The sequence below is a fragment of the Ochotona curzoniae genome, unplaced genomic scaffold, assembly GCF_017591425.1.
Source record: "Ochotona curzoniae isolate NIBS_2020 unplaced genomic scaffold, NIBS_Ocur_1.0 contig_48, whole genome shotgun sequence".
NCBI lineage: Eukaryota > Metazoa > Chordata > Mammalia > Lagomorpha > Ochotonidae > Ochotona > Ochotona curzoniae.
In genome coordinates, this window is record NW_024466391.1 from 2,442,217 (window position 1) to 2,459,763 (window position 17,547).

Here is a 17,547-nt window from a genome sequence, read left to right on the forward strand (position 1 = left end):
CCACCGGGAGGGCTTGACCAGGCATGGCCTGGCGTGCGGGCATTTCCCAAGGACACTATAGGACAGCCGCCAGCAGGCCAACTGGCTGCTACGTGGAGAGCACCTGTGTGGGAAATGCAAGCCTGGGGCCACGTGGGGAGCCGGGGAATCCGCAGGATCGGAGGGTGGAGCCTTGGGATCACCTGGCCACAGACCCAGGAACAAAAGGATCACCGAGGGCAAAGCTGTGTTGGAGAGGTCATGACCAAGCCCCTGGAAGAAGGGCTGTGTCCCGAGGATGCTGCAGGAGGGACTCCCTTGGCACGGGAGACACAGCCTACGGGCCTTAGCCGGCCGCGGGGCAGCGAGCACCCGGGCCGTGGCACCTTGAAGCTGCTGCTGCTGAAGGCATGTGAGCGGGGCTGCCTAGGACAACGGCCAGTCCTGCCACCGCCAGGAGTGTGCAGGACAGATGTGGTCTTGGCCACTTGGCCATGAGCAGTGGGGCAGCTGCAGTGGCACGGGGCCGGGCAGGGGTGGCCCGGGAGGATGGACCGGGCCAGCTGGTAGCACCCAGGGGAGGCCATGCCAGACCGTGGCCTGGACTTCCTGGGCCTGGGAGAGCTGCGAGCTGGCCCTTCCTGCAGGCAGAGCAACTGTCAGGGCTCAAGAAACCCTGCAGTCCAGGCAGTGCCCCGGGCGTCCACTAGGTCTCGCAGAAAGCCAGACGACTGGAGTCCACCCGCGAGGGACAGGGATGACGAAGGTCCGAGTCCCTGGGGCACGGAGCTCAAAAAGGCTACGCACAGGGGTCCAGGGTGGCCCTGGACGTGCAGTTCCGCTGCTGTTCACGCCTGCCGCTCCCAGCAGGGCTGAAGGCCACAGCCCAGCACCATCTGAGCGGATGCAATGGTAGCAAAGGGTGGGACCTGGCTTGTGAAAGCAACATTTGTACAACCCCAGCAGGGCTCGCTCACCTGCAGCCTTGTATCTAGGAGTCCAATCCATGTTAGTATGAACATACAGGCTGCACAATGGCCACACACAGGGTGCACAGTCAGGCTGCACACAGTCAGGCCACACACAGTTGGGAACTCGGACAGGGCCAGCTCAGGCCCCTCTTCTGTGTTGGTACATGGGATGGAGGGCACATGGGTTCAACCAAGCGACCTGTGGACCTGTGCCATGGCCCGAGTGCTGCCCGAGAGGTGGCAGGTTGGAGGTGGGGCAGGGTCTGTCCACTCCCATTTGCCCCTCACCAAAACAAAGCGTGCAGAGGACCGTATCCTGGTCCAGCGATGTGCAGGCCCGCGCTGATGTCTTCAGCAGGAGCGTCTTCCGTGCACCCTCACCCCAGCAGCTATAGGCCAAGAGACAGGTTGGGCTGGTATTGGGCCAGTGCCAGGCTGGGCTGACCTGTCCCTCTGCCAAGCCGGGGGCTGCCTGTGCAGCGTCCTGGGAGCCGATGGTGCCTCCACCTGGCCTAGCCCTCCTGGCAACCAGAAGCTCTGCCCCCTGCACCCCTGCACACACACACACACACACACACACACACACACACACACCAGAGCCCAGTACGGCGCTGACCAGGTGACCCACAGGCTCACAGAGGCTTCTGCTGAAAGACCTGCAAGTGGTCCCTTGGCGAAGTCAGCTCAGCCCGGGGTGAGGCAGTGCTGGCCGGCGGGCCCCCTGCCCAACTGCTGATGCCTAGCTGCGGCGCTGCCGGCATGGGGGGAGCGGTCAGGCAGGACGGGAAACCGGCGTCCTGAGTGCAAGCCGACCCCCACCATGGCGCACACCTCTGATCTTCACCTTTTGCAAACCTTGGGGTCACTGAGAGGCAGTTGGCTGCGTGTGCAAGGTGCTAGGGGAGAGCGGGTGATCCACAGTGACAGCGCCAATGCAGGTGACAATTTGACAATCGGCCAAGATAGAAGCGACAGTAGAACATGGCATGCAGAGTACCAGAAGTGCTCGCTAAACTGCTCTGGTTGTCGGGGTCCCTGCCAGGCATGGAGCTGCTGTCCCTCTGGATCGCCGGCCACTTCCTGGGAGCCCCCTCACCAGTGCCTCGCCATCTGCCCTTGAGACAAACACGCCTTCTGGGGCCACTCTCGGGGCGGGGCCTCCTGAGGTGACAACAGAGCGGGGGAATTTGCTGAGGAAATGCGGATGCCGTCCTCAGCCCTGCCCCCCAGCAGGTCCCAGACTGAGGCTTCCTCTCCCAGACAAACCCCGCAGGGCACAGCTTAGTGAGTTCAGAATGTTCCAGGGCACAGAATCTGGCCATCCTGGTTCCAAACCATGGCACCGCTGCCCCAGCCCTGTCCTGCCCATTGCCTGGCAGGGCCTCAGGCAGCAGCTGCACCCCTGGCCCCCCGATGTCCAGGGGCGTGACCCTGTGGGCAGGTTGCTCAGGGGGCACAGAGTCCCAGGACAGGCTCAGGTGGCTGGGCGCTGGAGCAGCCTGTGGTGCAGTGACCTGCCCAGCCAACAGACCCAACCTTCCATCAGGGCCTGTGGAGGAAATGGGGGGTTCTCCGGGGTGGGGAAGCCTCCTTAACACAGTAGATACGGAATTTACCTTCACTAAGACACAGCTGTCCATATGCTGTAGTGTGAACTGGCTGAAGGAATGTGGCACACACGGTAACACCTGCAGGCCCTGTCCCCACCGGCCCCAGGAGTCGCTCCGCGTGGGGCCGTGGGGCCGGGTGTCCCTGTCCGCACCGGCCCCAGGTAGGGAGCCTGGTGCCCAGGAGTCACATGGGTGACAGGACCAGGCACATGGCTTCCAGGAGCGCAGCCTTGGGGGGGATGGCTTCAGGGGTGCCCAGGGAGGAAGAGGGCAGGCCCTGTGCTTCAGTGATCAGCTCTGGCAGGAGGGCGGTGGGGGCCTTTCTGGTGCCACACGCGCACCTGACTTTTGTTAACTTGTAGCAGATTCACCCTCACCCACTTGGGAGACCCAGAGGAAGTTTGTGGCTCACAGTGCTGGCCACTCCCACCACCGTGCAAGTGAATCTGTCTCCCCTTTGCCCTGTAATTCTCTTTCAAATATAACGACCTTAAAAAAATAATAGTAAAAGGAAGCTTGTGGAGAGATTGGCGGGCAGCTGCTGGCCTGGGCAGGAGTGGGCAGCTTTGCACCAGCCGGGCTCCACAGCACAAGCTGTCAACGTGTCCATTTCAAAGACTAGGAAGTGGAGGCTCCAAGGGGCTAAGACACAACAGAGGGCCCTGGGGCAGTCCAAGGTCATTCAGTGAGGGAAGGAGCTGGACGGGGCGCGTGCGCACACAGATACCCCGAAAGAGAAAAGGCCCCAGCGGCGGGGTGGGGGGGACTTCCCTCCATCCCCCCACAAGGTGGGCCGACCTGGCAGGCGGCTCTGCTGGGCTCCTGTCCCGGGTCCCGTGCTCCGCGTCCGCCTGGCACCTCAGCCACCCGCGCCTACCTCTCCCACGGCCTCGGACCCCCAGCCCGAAGTGGCCTCCGTGCGTGGCCCCGGGACCGGGTCGCCTCGCCGTCCCAGGTCTCCACCCCCGCCCCGCCTCCCTTCCCGGTGCAGGCAGCCCCGCCCAGCGCGCGCCGGGCCCGCGGTCACCTGAGCGCAGGTGAGGCGGGGAGCGGGGGCGGGCGGCGCGGATGAATGGAGCGCGGGTGTGCGGCGCGCCCGGGGCAGAGCGGGGCAGAGCGGAGCGGAGCGCGGCGGCCGCTGGCTGGGGACGGTGAGTGCGCCGCAGGGCGGAGCGGGCGGGCGCGGGCGCGGGGCGCGGGGCGCCGATCGCCGCGCACGTGCGCGGGGGCTGTCAGGAGCGCAGGTGCCCGCTGACACGGAGCGGGTCCGGCGGAGCGAGGCGGTGCCAGGCGGGGCAAGAGGCCTGGGCACCGGCCGTGCGAGGCGGAAGCCAAGGGAAGGGGCACGTTTCGCCCTTTCTCCACGCCACCTCACCATGCCGGGACCCGAGTCTCGAGGAGGCGGGCGGAGGGGCTAGGGGATGCAGCGAGCGGCGGGCGGGCAGGGACCGGGCTAGCGGTGTAGGCCGGCGGGTGGGGACCCGGAGCTGCGGGGTCTCAACGGGTCACCCCCCTGCGGCGGATGCGGCCGCTGAGTCAGAGGGGAGCGTCCCACCGGACGCCGCGCTTTTCGCGCCGGCAGAGGTCCGGATACCCGGGACAGGCGGGCACGGGCGGAGCGGTCCCCACGGACTCAGAGCTGGGGCTGGGAGGCCATGGGATGCTGGAGCCCCGAGTCTGAAGGTGAGAGCCGGGCCCCTGACCCCGTGGGTGCGGGTCGCCCCGCATTGCGTGGCCCCCTTGGCTGCGCTCAGGGAGCCGGGAAGACGGTCCCCGGGATTCCCTCCTCTGCAGGCGCCTGCTCGGGTGAGGCGGGGTCGGCGCAGCCCCGGAGGGGAGCAGGAGGCACAAGGGGCCCCACTCCAGGCGGGCCGCAGCGGCGGCGCCAGCCTCCCTGGAGCCGCCTTGTCTGTGTCCCCGGGACCGAGTACTTTTCCACGCAGAGCAGGCAGCTCTAAGTGGGTGCCTCCAAGCTGAGCGTGGGGTCGGGTCACCTCTGCCTTTCCTGGAAGAGACCGGGGAAGCCGGGAAGGGGTGCCTGGGCTTAGCGGCCGCTGAAGGACTTACCCTAAATGACTGTGACAGCTAAACCTTATGCGGCCCCTTTAATCCCTTGGGGCAGCTTCCTCTTCCAGGTGGGTGAATCCAGGCCGAAGCAGCCAAGCCGTTCGCCCCAGGTCACACGGGGCGGGGAGGGCAGCGTGGCGTGGAGGGGACCCCAGCCCAAAACAGCCCAGAGGAGAGCTATGAAAGAACCTGCCACTTTTGGGGTTCGGGAGCGTAGTGTCCCACCCTCCTCCAGGCCAGGCCAGGCCAGCAGGCGCTGCTGGGGACAGCCCTGCCCGAACTGCCGCCCATGGTGGCTCACAGGGTGTGTCCCATGGAGCAGGTGCTGGGCGGGTCCCAAGCCCGTCCCTACCAGGTGGTGAGGTGGCCTGGCACAGATGGAGGCGGTTCCAGATTTGCCAGAGAAGCCGCCCTCCAACTCTGGGGACTGAGTGGGGTGGGGATCCCTGCCGCGGCTCGGTTCCGGGTCTGTGACAGCAGATGGCCAAGTGTCTGGATGCCAGGTGAAGCCGGAATCGGCACACAAGTTTGGCCCTGTGCTGGAAGCTTTGTGAAGGGCTGGGGGCTGGGGCCAAACCAGCTCCCCATGGGCTGAAAGCCGATGGTGGGAGAAGAGCCAGCGCTAGGCTGGCAGACAGCAGTGGGCACCTATGGGGGGCCTCACCCGGGCACCCTGCTTTCCTGCAGCGTCCCTAGGACACAATCCCTGGAGCCTCGCAGCCACTTCTGCTTGTAGGGTCTGGTGTGGTCACGGGGGATGGGAGCTAACCAGGAAACCCCGCTTGTCAGGCTGCAGGTCTGTGCTCAAGTGTCACACTGCCAGGGTCCATGGACATGGGCCCCACACTGGAGTCCAGTACCCCCCTGCCCTGCATGGGGCCCACAGTGCCCAGTGCCCACCCCTCCGTCTCCCGTGCTGGGCCATCTCTGCAGTGTTGGACCACATGTCCCTGGAAGGGTGCATGTATTCTCCAACTTCTTGATTTTTGCAAAAGCCGCTGCTGAGCAGCCCAGAACCGGCCCAGGCGCGGGAGGCAGGGCGGGGCCACCAGGCTTTCCCTCTGGCCGAGCTCTTTCCCGGAGGCACCATCTGTCGGGCCAGAGCACTGTGCCCTGTCTCCAGCCTGCGTGGGGCCCACATTTTATCCCTGGGGTCTAGGCCCCGGGAGACGCCAAGGGCCTGATAATTGGACGTAAGGTCTAGGGGACCACCTCGTAGGGGCGTGGGCCCTTGGCCAGCAGAGCTCTGCGGCACTGCAGGTCCCCAAGACGGCATCGCACAGCCCAGGCTACCTAGGGGTGGGCACAGGTGCAAGCAGGAGCATCCAGGAGGCCGCGCAGGGACAGACCCTTCTGGGGCTTGTGCCCTACTGTGGGCCCCTGCAGAGCCTGGCTCCTGGCTCCCTCACCTGTGCCTGGCCCCCAGGTATGCCAATTGGGCTACACCTGGCACCGTGGTGGCTGCCCCAGATCCCAGCCACCCTGCTTTATGAATATCTTTGTATTCCTCATGTTCCTCCCCAGGTCGGCTAGTGGACAGAGAGCATGCACACTCAGGGGCTAAGCTGGGGGCCGGGCGGGAGCCCCCAGAGCCCAGGCTGCAGGGCAGGTGGCCTCAGCCTTGGCCCAGATGCAGCGAGGCTCCCGCTGTCTCCTGGCTGCAGCCCAGAGAGAGAAGTGACATGTGTGGCTCCACTCAGCTGCAGGGTTCCTCGTGGGAGACACAAGCCCAGCTGGAGCCCCTGGCACAGACCTGGCGCTGCCCACCCCACACTGGTTCCGAGGCTCCCTGGGCCTCCCTCAGGAATGGAACCCTGTCCAGGGGTGTAAAGCTCACCTCAGGGCCCAGGGCCAGGTACCTCGGATCTGCCACGGATGGCCTGTGCTGGCTTCTCAGCAGGCAGCTTCTGGCTCAGTTCCCATGGAGCCAGGTACTGGCCAGATACTGCAGGTGCAGGAAGTCAATGCTGCCATTCTCAGCTACGGTCACCTCCTAACACTAGTGGGAACACCCACAAGCAAGTGCACACGTGTGTGCGGGCACACAGGTATGCAGTGTCCATGAGTGTGCAGGACGTACAGGTGTGCAGTGTCCACGTGTGTGCAGGATGTACACGTGTGTACTGTCCATGTGTGTGCAGGACGCACAGGTGTGCAGTGTCCACGTGTGTGCAGGTACGCACAGGTGTGCAGTGTCCACGTGTGTGCAGGTACGCACAGGTGTGCAGTGTCCACGTGTGTGCAGGTACGCACAGGTGTGCAGTGTCCACGTGTGTGCAGGTACGCACAGGTGTGTAGTGTCCACGTGTGTGCAGGTACGCACAGGTGTGTAGTGTCCACGTGTGTGCAGGTACGCACAGGTGTGCAGTGTCCACGTGTGTGCAGGTACGCACAGGTGTGCAGTGTCCACGTGTGTGCAGGTACGCACAGGTGTGCAGTGTCCACGTGTGTGCAGGATGTACACGTGTGTACTGTCCACGTGTGTGCAGGTACGCACAGGTGTGTGGTGTCCACGTGTGTGCAGGATGCACAGGTGTGCAGTGTCCACGTGTGTGCAGGTACGCACAGGTGTGCAGTGTCCATGTGTGTGCAGGTACGCACAGGTGTGCAGTGTCCACGTGTGTGCAGGCATTCACAGGTGTGCAGTGTCCACGTGTGCAGGTATTCACAGGTGTGTAGTGTCCACGTGTGTGCAGGTACGCACAGGTGTGTGGTGTCCATGTGTGTGCAGGTACGCACAGGTGTGTGGTGTCCACGTGTGTGCAGGATGCACAGGTGTGTAGTGTCCACATGTGTGCAGGATGTACACGTGTGTGCTGTCCACATGTGTGCAGGTACGCACAGGTGTGCAGTGTCCACGTGTGTGCAGGTACGCACAGGTGTGCAGTGTCCACGTGTGTGCAGGTACGCACAGGTGTGTGGTGTCCACGTGTGTGCAGGATGCACAGGTGTGTAGTGTCCACGTGTGTGCAGGATGTACACGTGTGTGCTGTCCACGTGTGTGCAGGATGCACAGGTGTGCAGTGTCCACGTGTGTGCAGGTACGCACAGGTGTGCAGTGTCCACGTGTGTGCAGGTATTCACAGGTGTGCAGTGTCCACGTGTGCAGGTATTCACAGGTGTGTAGTGTCCACGTGTGTGCAGGTACGCACAGGTGTGTGGTGTCCATGTGTGTGCAGGTACGCACAGGTGTGCAGTGTCCACGTGTGTGCAGGTACGCACAGGTGTGCAGTGTCCACGTGTGTGCAGGTACGCACAGGTGTGTAGTGTCCACGTGTGTGCAGGTATTCACAGGTGTGCAGTGTCCACGTGTGCAGGTATTCACAGGTGTGTAGTGTCCACATGTGTGCAGGCACGTACAGGTGTGCAGTGTCCACGTGTGTGCAGGTACGCACAGGTGTGTGGTGTCCATGTGTGTGCAGGTATGCACAGGTGTGCAGTGTCCACATGTGTGCAGGTACGCACAGGTGTGTAGTGCCCACGTGTGTGCACCACTTACTGTTCCTGCTGAGATTCCTGGGCACACACCACCCTCCCCATAATGGCCTTCAGCTAGTCTGCGGTGCGCCACGGGTGTGGGAGGTGTCTGCTGGACCGGCAGGGTCGGGGAGACCTGCCTCCTGCAGGGGTAGACCCAGAGCCCCTGCACAGGGCTGCTGTCCAAGGCTTCTGCCTGCCCAGCCACTCCTGGGGCCTTCGGGGATGGCTAAGGCAGCTCTGGCCTCTGGCTTCCCCCTGAGCCCCTGCTCGGGGCTGGGGCAGTGAGGTCCCCTTAGGGCCTTTCCCAGAGCAGATGTCACCGGCACACAGCAAGGGACATCAGGAGTGAACCAATGCATGGAATCTCTTATCTCTCTGCCTCTGCACCTGCATTTCAAATAAAATTGAATCTTTCAAAACGGTTTTTCTGAAAAAGCTGCCTGGTGTGGGTCTGGGGAAGAGCCGGATTCCCTGTGGACAGTACCTTGGGGACCAAGTGTTAGAGAACAGGCAGGCTCCCCTCCCCGGCCCAGGCTGGCCCAGGTGGGGACATGCATCAGGCCCCAGCCCTGCTCACCACTCGGCCCTTGGCCCAGCACTGGCCCAGGTGGGGGGCTCCTGAGGCTGGGCCAGGCTGGCCTGTTGTTGGGTGGACACCCAGTAGGTGGGTCTGGTCAGGAGCGGGGAAGTGGCAGGCAGGTCCCATGGTTGACCCCGGAAAGGTGGGAGCACATGGGCCCCCACTCACTAACAGAGCTTCTCCTTCCAGAGTGAACGAAAACCCAGCACGCCACGTCCCTCATCACGCCAGGTCCTAGTGATGCCCTTGAATTCAGTGGGGGACACACCCTTCGACCCAAGATCCCAGCGGCTCCTCCTGGGCCCAGGCGCAGCCTCCGAGCTCGGACCCGCACTTGACCACCTGCCTGCCAGTAGAGGGCCAAACCCGGGCCTGGGCCTGCACCCCAGCTCCCCACACGTGCCCGCCAGCTGCCTCCTGGACTCCAGTGGCCAACGCCTGTGCCGGCTGCCAGCCAAGCCGCAGGAGGCGGGGTGCGGCTGGCGGGCCTGCGCCCCCACCTGCCTGCAGGTGCTCCACACGCCGCGGGGCTTCCTGCTCTTGCTCTGCGTGGCGTCCTTCCTGCAGGGCGCGGCCGTCAATGGCCTGGTCAACACTGTCGTCACCTCCGTGGAGCGCCGATTCGACCTGCACAGCTACCAGAGCGGCCTCATCGCCAGCTCTTACGACATTGCCTCCTGCCTGTGCCTCACCTTCGTCAGCTACTTTGGGGGCCAGGGCCACAAGCCGCGCTGGCTGGGCTGGGGAGTGCTGGTCATGGGAACCGGCTCACTTGTGTTTGCGCTGCCCCACTTCGCCGTCGGCCGTTACCAGGCACAGGTGACCGAGGGGGCCGAAGCCTGTCCCGCTGACCGGAGCACAGGGTGTGCTGACCATGCTTCTGGCCTGTCCGGCTACCGGCTGGTCTTCATGCTGGGCCAATTCCTGCACGGCATGGGGGCCACGCCCCTCTACACGCTGGGCGTCACCTACCTGGATGAGAACGTCAAGTCCGACCACTCGCCCATCTACTTCGGTGAGTACAGGCCAGCACAGGCGATGATCCTGCCCGGCCCAGGCACCACGATGCGACCCCATGTCCAGGGTCTGGCCGCCTGTGGCGGTCTTTGGGGACAGAGCCAGGCAGCCCGCGGGGGAGGTCTGAGAGGACTTCTGCCATCGCCTGAGGCTGGCGTCACCAGGTGCGAGGTCTCTGAGCCAGCTGCCTGGGCAGCATCTGTCCACACCCTCTGCCTCTCGCTCTGGCCCCAGGTGTGTGGGCGGCCTAGCAGGCCACCACCTGGCCTCTGGACGGCTGCTTAGGAACTCATGGGTGTCAGGGACACGGGACCTGTGCTTCCGTGGGGACGACCTGGCATCCTGGGTCGCCCAGAGCTTGCCACGCAGGGGCCCAGGGGAGTTGGTCCTCGGCACTCCCTTGGTCACTTTACCCAGGCCCTGGCCCTTCCTCCAGAGACTGCCCCTGCTGGGGGCTGGGGAGGGTCTCTGCTGTCCGCCCAGGGAGTGGCTGGGGCACCTGCCCTCGTCTGGAGGGGGACGTCTCTTAGGACTCCGTGCTGGCAAAGCCAGGGTACCTCTCTGGAAGGTGGGGGCTCTGTGGGAAGATAAGGGGACATCCCTTAGGTTCCGTGCTGGCAGAGCGGGGAGCCCTCCTGCAGGGGCCCCAACACCTCTTCATGTCCCACAGCCATCTTCTACACCATGGCCATCCTGGGGCCTGCTGCTGGCTACCTGATCGGAGGGGCGCTGCTGACCGTCCACACCGACCTGGGCTCCCGGTGAGTGCCCCTCCTGCTGAGGGTCCCAGGACTGGGCAGGGCCCAGCGTGGGCAGGTCCCAGGGGCCGTGGGCTGAGCCTGGGCGGGTGGTGAGATCTGCGAACTGGACACTGGCCTGCACGGGGCTGGAAGTTGGTCAGCCCGGCCGAGTGCCCTGAGGGCCTCTGCTGCCCTGTCCCTTTATTCCTTTTGTTTGCGTGACCGTTTGTTCAGATTTTAGCAGGAGAGGGAGAGAGAGGAAAGCTAGCCTGTCCCTCCCCTGCCCTCCCTTCCCCCTCCCCTCCTGAAGGACCAGTGCTTTGTCAGCCCACAGCCATGGGCTGGGGGCTTGGCTCCTTCCCCTTGGGGACCTGGGCCCTCACTGCACCCCTTCGCTGTGCCCCACATGCACCCTCCCATGGCACCCCCAAGTGCACAAAGAGAAGAGGTCCTGGGGAGACCGGACCTGGCCTTGGTGGGCTCCAGACTCCCCACCTCCTCGCCCAGGCTGTACCCCTGCAGCCCCGTCTCTATCTCTTATACTTAACCTTGACCCTGAAAGGGCAGTTTGGCAGCAGCTGTATTGGTCATTCTTTGTGGGTTCCCAGCAAGCTCCAGTCCCTGGAGGCCCCCGGGATGCCCTCTGCCAGCCCACTGAGGTCTCACCTGAGTGGACCACCCTCCAGGCCCACCACATGTAGGGCATGGCCTAGGTGCCCTGAGAGGATGGGTTCTGGATGGGCCTGGTCCCCTGCTGACAGAGGTCACCCTGGAGGAAGCATCGTTGGGCTGACTGCTGACCCAGACCCACTGGCCCTGCAGGACGGAGCTGAGCACCTCGAGCCCCCGCTGGGTTGGCGCCTGGTGGGTCGGCTTCCTGGGCACAGGGGCCTCTGCCTTCCTCATTGCCATGCCCATCCTCGCCTACCCCAGGCAGCTGCCAGGTGAGTCCCGGGAGACCGCCCCATCCCACGCCAGTTCCCAGCAAGCAGGACACCTCCCCCACCCCTGGCCCGGTCTGACTCAGGGACCCCGGGCTCCACTCCCACCCCGGCCCTGCATCCCTCCAGGTTCTTGGCGCTATGTGGTCATGCAGACGGCAGAGACGCAGCAGCTGGGAGATAGTGGCCACAAGGCCACCAGCAAGCAGGACTTCAGGAAGAGCCTCCGGGACCTGCCACTGTGAGGACCAGGGTCAGGGCGAAGCGGTCCCCTGCCCTGTGGGCCCCTCCCCCACGCCAGCCCCCCAACAGCAACACCAGGGCTCCGGGCCAAGGTCACCTGTGCCTGGGCACCTGGCAGGGCTGCTCAGTCAGGGTGGAGCGCACTTGGTGCGGGAGCCTGAGCTGTTCGCAGGCCCCACATGGGCTTCATCTGCACCAGCAAGTTTCCTTGGGCCTGTGCACGCCTGGCCCGGAGAGAGCGGGGACTGTCCAGTAATGGCGCAGGAGTGACCCGCAGCTCAGATGGCCTGGACGCGGCCACACTAACTAGGGCCAAAGGGGTGTCCAGTCTGAGCCTCATTGAGCCAAGGGTGCAGCAGGGTGCATGGGGTGGGGGCACCTCAGCCCAGGGGTGGGTACGTGGAGTGGGGGTTGCTTTAGCCCCAAGGTGGGGTACACAGGGCGAGGATGCCTCCGGCCTCAGACCAGCCCTCTACTCGGGTAAATCCCTGGTCTGGCTCGTTGCACAGGACGGCCTCAGGCCGACGCCCTACTGGGGCTGCGAGCAGGAGCCGGGATCCCATGGGGCCAGTCCACACCCCAGGACGTGCTACTTCAGCCTGCCCCGGGCTGACACGGCAGGCATGGCGATCTCAGCACCCATGAAGCCAGCCCCGGTTTGCCGGCCCTACCTGGGCGCCAAGGCTGCGGGGCCTCTGGCCCAGGACCCACATGCGACAAACACTGGGAGTTGTCACGGTCCGTCCTGCCGGGGGCCTGCTGGTGTCTGCTGCAGGCGGGAGCAGCTGTTGGCCACTCTCGGGGAGTGGCTTCCTGGCCAGAGGGGGTGCCCACCCGGGCACAGGCGCGGCTACCACAGCCTCACCTGACACCCCCTGACTCTGGAGACACGTGGGTCCCCCCAGCCTGGCTGAGCCAGTCTCTCCGGCCCGTGCAGCTCTGTCTGGCTTCTGCTGAAGAACCCGGCCTTCATCCTGCTGTGCCTGGCGGGGGCCACGGAGGCCACGCTCGTCGCAGGGATGTCCACGTTCGGCCCCAAGTTCTTTGAGGCACAGTTCAGCCTCAGCACCTCGGAAGCCGCCACCTTGTTCGGTGAGAGTTGGTCGGGGGTCCCAGTCCCCCTCTGGCTCCTCCACTGTCCTCGGGGTCCCCACTCTGCTTTTTGTTATTGGGGGCTCGTAGGGTCCCCCTCTGGTTTCTCTGTTGTTCGTGGACTGAGAGAAACCCAGACAGACCCTGGCCAGGCACAGGCCCTGGGGAGGACCCGCTGACACCCCACGTGGCAGGAAGGGGTGGCCCCAGCTGTCCCCCTCGGCAGCTGCTGCCCAGGCTTGTGGGCTGACGGATAGAAGCCCTTGACCCACCCAGGGTTTGGAGGATCCAGGGACCCTCTCACACCCCCTTGCCCCAGCAATCGAGACACTGCCTTTCACACGCCTGGTGGCCATCCTCCCCCAGGCCCTTGCTGCCCAGCTGGCCCCATGGCTAACCTTGCTTGCACAGAGCTCTTGCCTCGTGCCCCTCAGCGACCTCAGGCTCAGGAAGGCAGGGTTGAGCCCACCGTGCCTCTCTCTCACTTTCCCAGGGTTCCTGGTGGTACCGGCTGGCGGCGGCGGCACATTCCTGGGCGGCTTCCTCCTCAACAGGTTCAAACTGCGCGGCCCCAGCATGGTCAGGCTGTGCCTGCTCTGTACCCTCTCCAGCCTGCTGGCCACTCTGGTCTTCCTCACACACTGCCCCAATGCGCCCGTGGCAGGGGTGACGGCCGCCTATGACGGGAGGTGAGGGCCAGCAGGCTGGGCCCCACGAAGCCGGGGGCCCCCCCGCTCTGCTGCCCTCTGTCTTCCGAGATGGCAGTGTGCCAGGTGGGCGTACCCCGCGTGGAGTGCGCTGCCCATTGCCTCCGGCGAGGGGGGACAGGTGACGCAGCGCCCACTAGTGGAACGGGATTATGAACTGGACGTTTGTTCAGGAAGGGAGGGGCCTGGCCCAGAGCTGGGCTGGGGGTCTCCACTTCTTGCTTCCCCTACCCCACCCTCCCCACAGCCCCCTGCCCGAAGGCCGCCAGAACCTGACCGCTGTCTGCCACGCTGCCTGTGGCTGCGGGCCCGAGCACTACAGCCCAGTGTGTGGCGCCAATGGCCTCACCTATTACTCCCCGTGCCACGCAGGCTGCCCCGCGGCCACCGAGGAGGACCCTGCTGGCCAGAGGGTGAGAGGGGCCTGCCTGCAGCCCGGGGCAGGGCAGGGGGCCCCACAGCCCCTTCTGGCTGTAATCGGGCTGTCGTTGGGCCCCCAGGTGCACCACGGCTGTAGCTGTGTGCCTCAGAACTTGTCCTCTGGCCCTGGCCAGGCCACAGCGGGGAGGTGCCCCTCAGCCTGCCACAGCCGGCCGCTGCTCCTGGCTTTCACATTCCTTCTCATCTTCCTTACCCTCCTTGCCAGCATCCCCGCGCTCACGGCCACTCTGCGGTAAGCCCGACAGAGCCTGTGACCTCTGACCTCTGGCGGGGGGGGGGTGACCTCTGACCTCTGGCCCCGGTGGGGGGGGTGACCTCTGACCTCTGGCCCCGGTGGGGTATGGTGGAGCTGACGCTGCGGCTTCCGTGGCAGGTGTGTCGGGGAGCAGCAGAGGTCCTTTGCGCTGGGAATCCAGTGGCTGGTGGTCAGGACGCTAGGTACTGTGGGGCCCCCGAGCCTGCCCTGAGCACCCACCCCCGCAGGGGCCCGCGGACGGGAGGAGTCATCCCCTGGCTGTCCACCAGGGGAGCCCCTTGCCATGCATATGCCCAAGATCCCGGAGCAAGGGGCTTCTGGCCCCTGTGTCCCCACCCCAGGGCGTCCTGGACACCGGGTGCGGCCAGCAGCCCTGAGCACCCCTCTCTCCACAGGGAGTATCCCAGGACCCATCGCCTTTGGCTGGGTGATTGACAAGGCCTGCCTGCTCTGGCAGGACCAGTGTGGCCAGCCGGGGTCCTGCTTCGTGTACCAGAATGGGGCCATGAGCCGCTACATGCTGGGCATGGGGCTCACATACAAGGTGGGCAGGCCTGGAGAAGGCGGGGTCTGCCTGAGGGGGCAGGCAGGGCTGGGGGGACACTGGGTCCAGTCTCCTGGTTTGCCGCCACGGTCGGGGTCTGTGGACCTCGGCCATGGCCCCTCCTCCACCAGCCCTTGGTGTCTCCCTGTTGGCCCCCTCCTTTCAGCTGTGAGACCTGCCGTGACTGCCCGGGCTCTCCCCATTGGAGGACAGAGCACGGCACACCCCCACCCCGCCCCGTCGGGCCCGAGATTGCCCTGGGTCCCTTGCTCTCTCACTGTGCTTGCCACCCAGACCCCGTGGCCAAGGCCAGTCCAGGGCCAGGAGATAGGAAGCCGTGCAGGTCTCCAACCGTTTATGGGCACAGCAGGGTAAGACCCAGGCCCTCTGCCATGAGGCATCCCATGTGGCCCCCCCATGAGGTCCAGGCCGCCCCGGGGCCTCATGTCTTCACCCTGGGGCCAAGCACCACTGGGGTGCCCTCTGTGGAACCGCAAAGCTGGCCACTCCGTGTTACCATCTCTGGCTTCTCTGGCACCGACCTGCCACCCGTGGGCCCCCAACTCTCCCAACTCTAGATGCCAGGTGTCGCAGGGTCAGTCCCTTCCAGGGCCTGAGGACGCTTAGGTCCCATCCTGTGGCCCCGAAGTGCAAGCAGCCTCACCCCAACACCCCTGCGCAGCCATCAGCCTCCGCTTGCTGGGCCCTCGCAGGATACACCACGTTCCTGGACCAGGCTGCTATGCAGCCCCACGGGGGCGTGTGGGCCGGGCAGGCCTGGCCCCTGGGCCCAGCAGCTCTGCCTCCCTCGCCAGGTGCTGGGCCTCATCTTCTTCGCCGGCGCCTCTTACCTGTATCAGACCCCGCCGGCGGGGTCTCCGGGTGGCCTGGAGGCATCCCTACACAGCCAGTCCTCGGCCTCCGACAGCCCTGTGGACCCTCAGCCCGGGAGAGACATCTGACCTGCCCAGTGGTGCTCCACGGACACCGGCCAAGTGGGCCACGCACCCAGGACCCACGGGAGAGCCAACGTTGAATACCATTGATGGAGCCACGAGCCGCAGCACCTGGAAAGCAGTGAGGGGCGATGCGGGCCGCACCAAAACCTGGAGGAGCCCCAGGCATCGAGGAGTAGTGGACCCCCTGGCTGCTGGACGCTGCAGTCACTTCCTGTCCTGGCCCTGGACCCGGTCGGCGCTGGATCAGCGGGGTGTGTACGGAGGCCACACCCACGCATGGCCGTGTGTGGACATAGTAAAAGCCCATGGTCTTGTATCGCATGCCTTGTGTCCGAGTCTGTGTCTCCCAGCTTCACTGGACTGTCCACCAGGCACACACCGGCTCAGTCCATGGGCCGGGGGAAGGGAGAGCTGGGCAGGGATGCCAGGGAGGCTGGGCACGCCCGCTGGAGATGGCGCCTGATAAAACCACGTGTGTGGCCAGAAGCGTGTCGACGTGAGCGTCCCTGCAGAGCTGTCCGCAGGGCAGGCTCGGCAAGGAGCGCCAATCCGGGACTCGTGCCTGGCTGCGGCCAGGGTCCTCCCAGTGACGGATGCCCTGCTGGGCACCTGCTGGATGCTGGGCACCTGCTGGATGCTGGCACCTGCTGGATGCTGGGCACCTGCTGGATGCTGGCACCTGCTGGATGCTGGCACCTGCTGGATGCTGGCGCCTGCTGGATGCTGGCACCTGCTGGATGCTGGCACCTGCTGGATGCTGGCCTGCAGGAGCCTAGCAGGTGAACAGACATTTCCGCAGGGCACAGGTACACACACACTGGAGTACGTGCGGAGAGTCACCCTGGCGTGGGCAGGGTCAGTGTGTACATTCTCTTGGCACTGCCCCATGACTGGTGGACGCCAGGTCTGCCCGCCCTGGTGGGATGAGCTGAGGAGGCAGGAAGGGAGTCCCCTCTCCAAGGCAGATACACGAGGGAGCTGGGGATAATGTCACCCCTTTGGGCACCTCGGATGCGTCACAGGCCCCCCCGCTGGCTGCCCTCCCCTAGCCCTGACTGTTCCCGGGGGTCCTTCCAGCCGGCAGCCGCTGCCCAGCTTGGGCCAGGTGGACACTGGGAGCCTTCACAGAGCTTGCTGCATCTAACCCGAGCTGTCCCCAAGAAGCGCAGCCCAGACAACTCTAGGCAGCGACCATTACTGAGGAGGCAGGTGAAGAGACCAAATGGCTGGGGTCAGCTCCCCTTTCTGTGCTGACCACCAGAGAAGGGAAATACCAGCCGAGTACAAACAGGCCCTCAGTATGCGGAGAGAAATGTGTCCATGGGCCTTTCCAAGTGCGTGCAGCAGAGGAAGGACCCCAAGTGGGAAGGAAAGCCGGTGGCCGGGACAAAGGTTTTATACCCTCTGCCACGTGCATCAGACCCGCTTGGGTCCCAGTAGGACAACGAATGCTGGCGTTTGTCCATCATTGGCCTGTACGTGGCCTTGGCTGCTTCGGGGCGTCCGTCTGTCTGGCTGAGGTCACTGTGACGTCCACCCCCTCCCTGTAACTGTGGTGACCACACTTTCCTTCAGAGAGCGACCCCAAGGCGAGAGTTAGAAGGGTTTGTATAGAAAGAGTGGGAACCAGGTGAGTTGGGCATCTACAGGAGGCCGCCATGGGGACAGTGGGTGGGCAATGGGTGGGCTTGAGCAGCCACAGGAGGCCGTCACGGGGACAATGGATGAGTAAATGATACAATATTGATTCCTGGAACTGAGGGTTCTGGCGTGCTAGCCTAGTGATCTGGCAAGGCATTCTGTACAGAAGCATAAAGAGCAGGTTAGCAAGCTTACGCAGGCCTGAACCAACGTGACTCCATTTGGTGACCGGATTTCAAAAGCTGTGTGCTGCTCCCGCCACAACCCCGCCCCTCACCA

The 17,547-nt window shown here is 64.8% G+C and overlaps 1 protein-coding gene across 1 annotated transcript; it reads left to right on the forward strand.

Moving 5' to 3' along the window:
• Positions 1 to 240: 240 nt before the first annotated feature.
• SLCO4A1 (solute carrier organic anion transporter family member 4A1) lies at positions 241 to 15,740 on the forward strand. Its single transcript, XM_040988179.1, has 12 exons — positions 241 to 387; positions 8,877 to 9,702; positions 10,375 to 10,465; positions 11,267 to 11,388; positions 11,515 to 11,626; positions 12,566 to 12,720; positions 13,214 to 13,409; positions 13,675 to 13,840; positions 13,928 to 14,100; positions 14,242 to 14,306; positions 14,520 to 14,668; positions 15,484 to 15,740. The coding sequence occupies exons 1-12, from the start codon at positions 241 to 243 to the stop codon at positions 15,628 to 15,630; spliced, it is 2,349 nt and encodes a 782-aa protein (XP_040844113.1). The 3' UTR covers positions 15,631 to 15,740.
• The last annotated feature ends 1,807 nt before the right edge of the window (positions 15,741 to 17,547 follow it).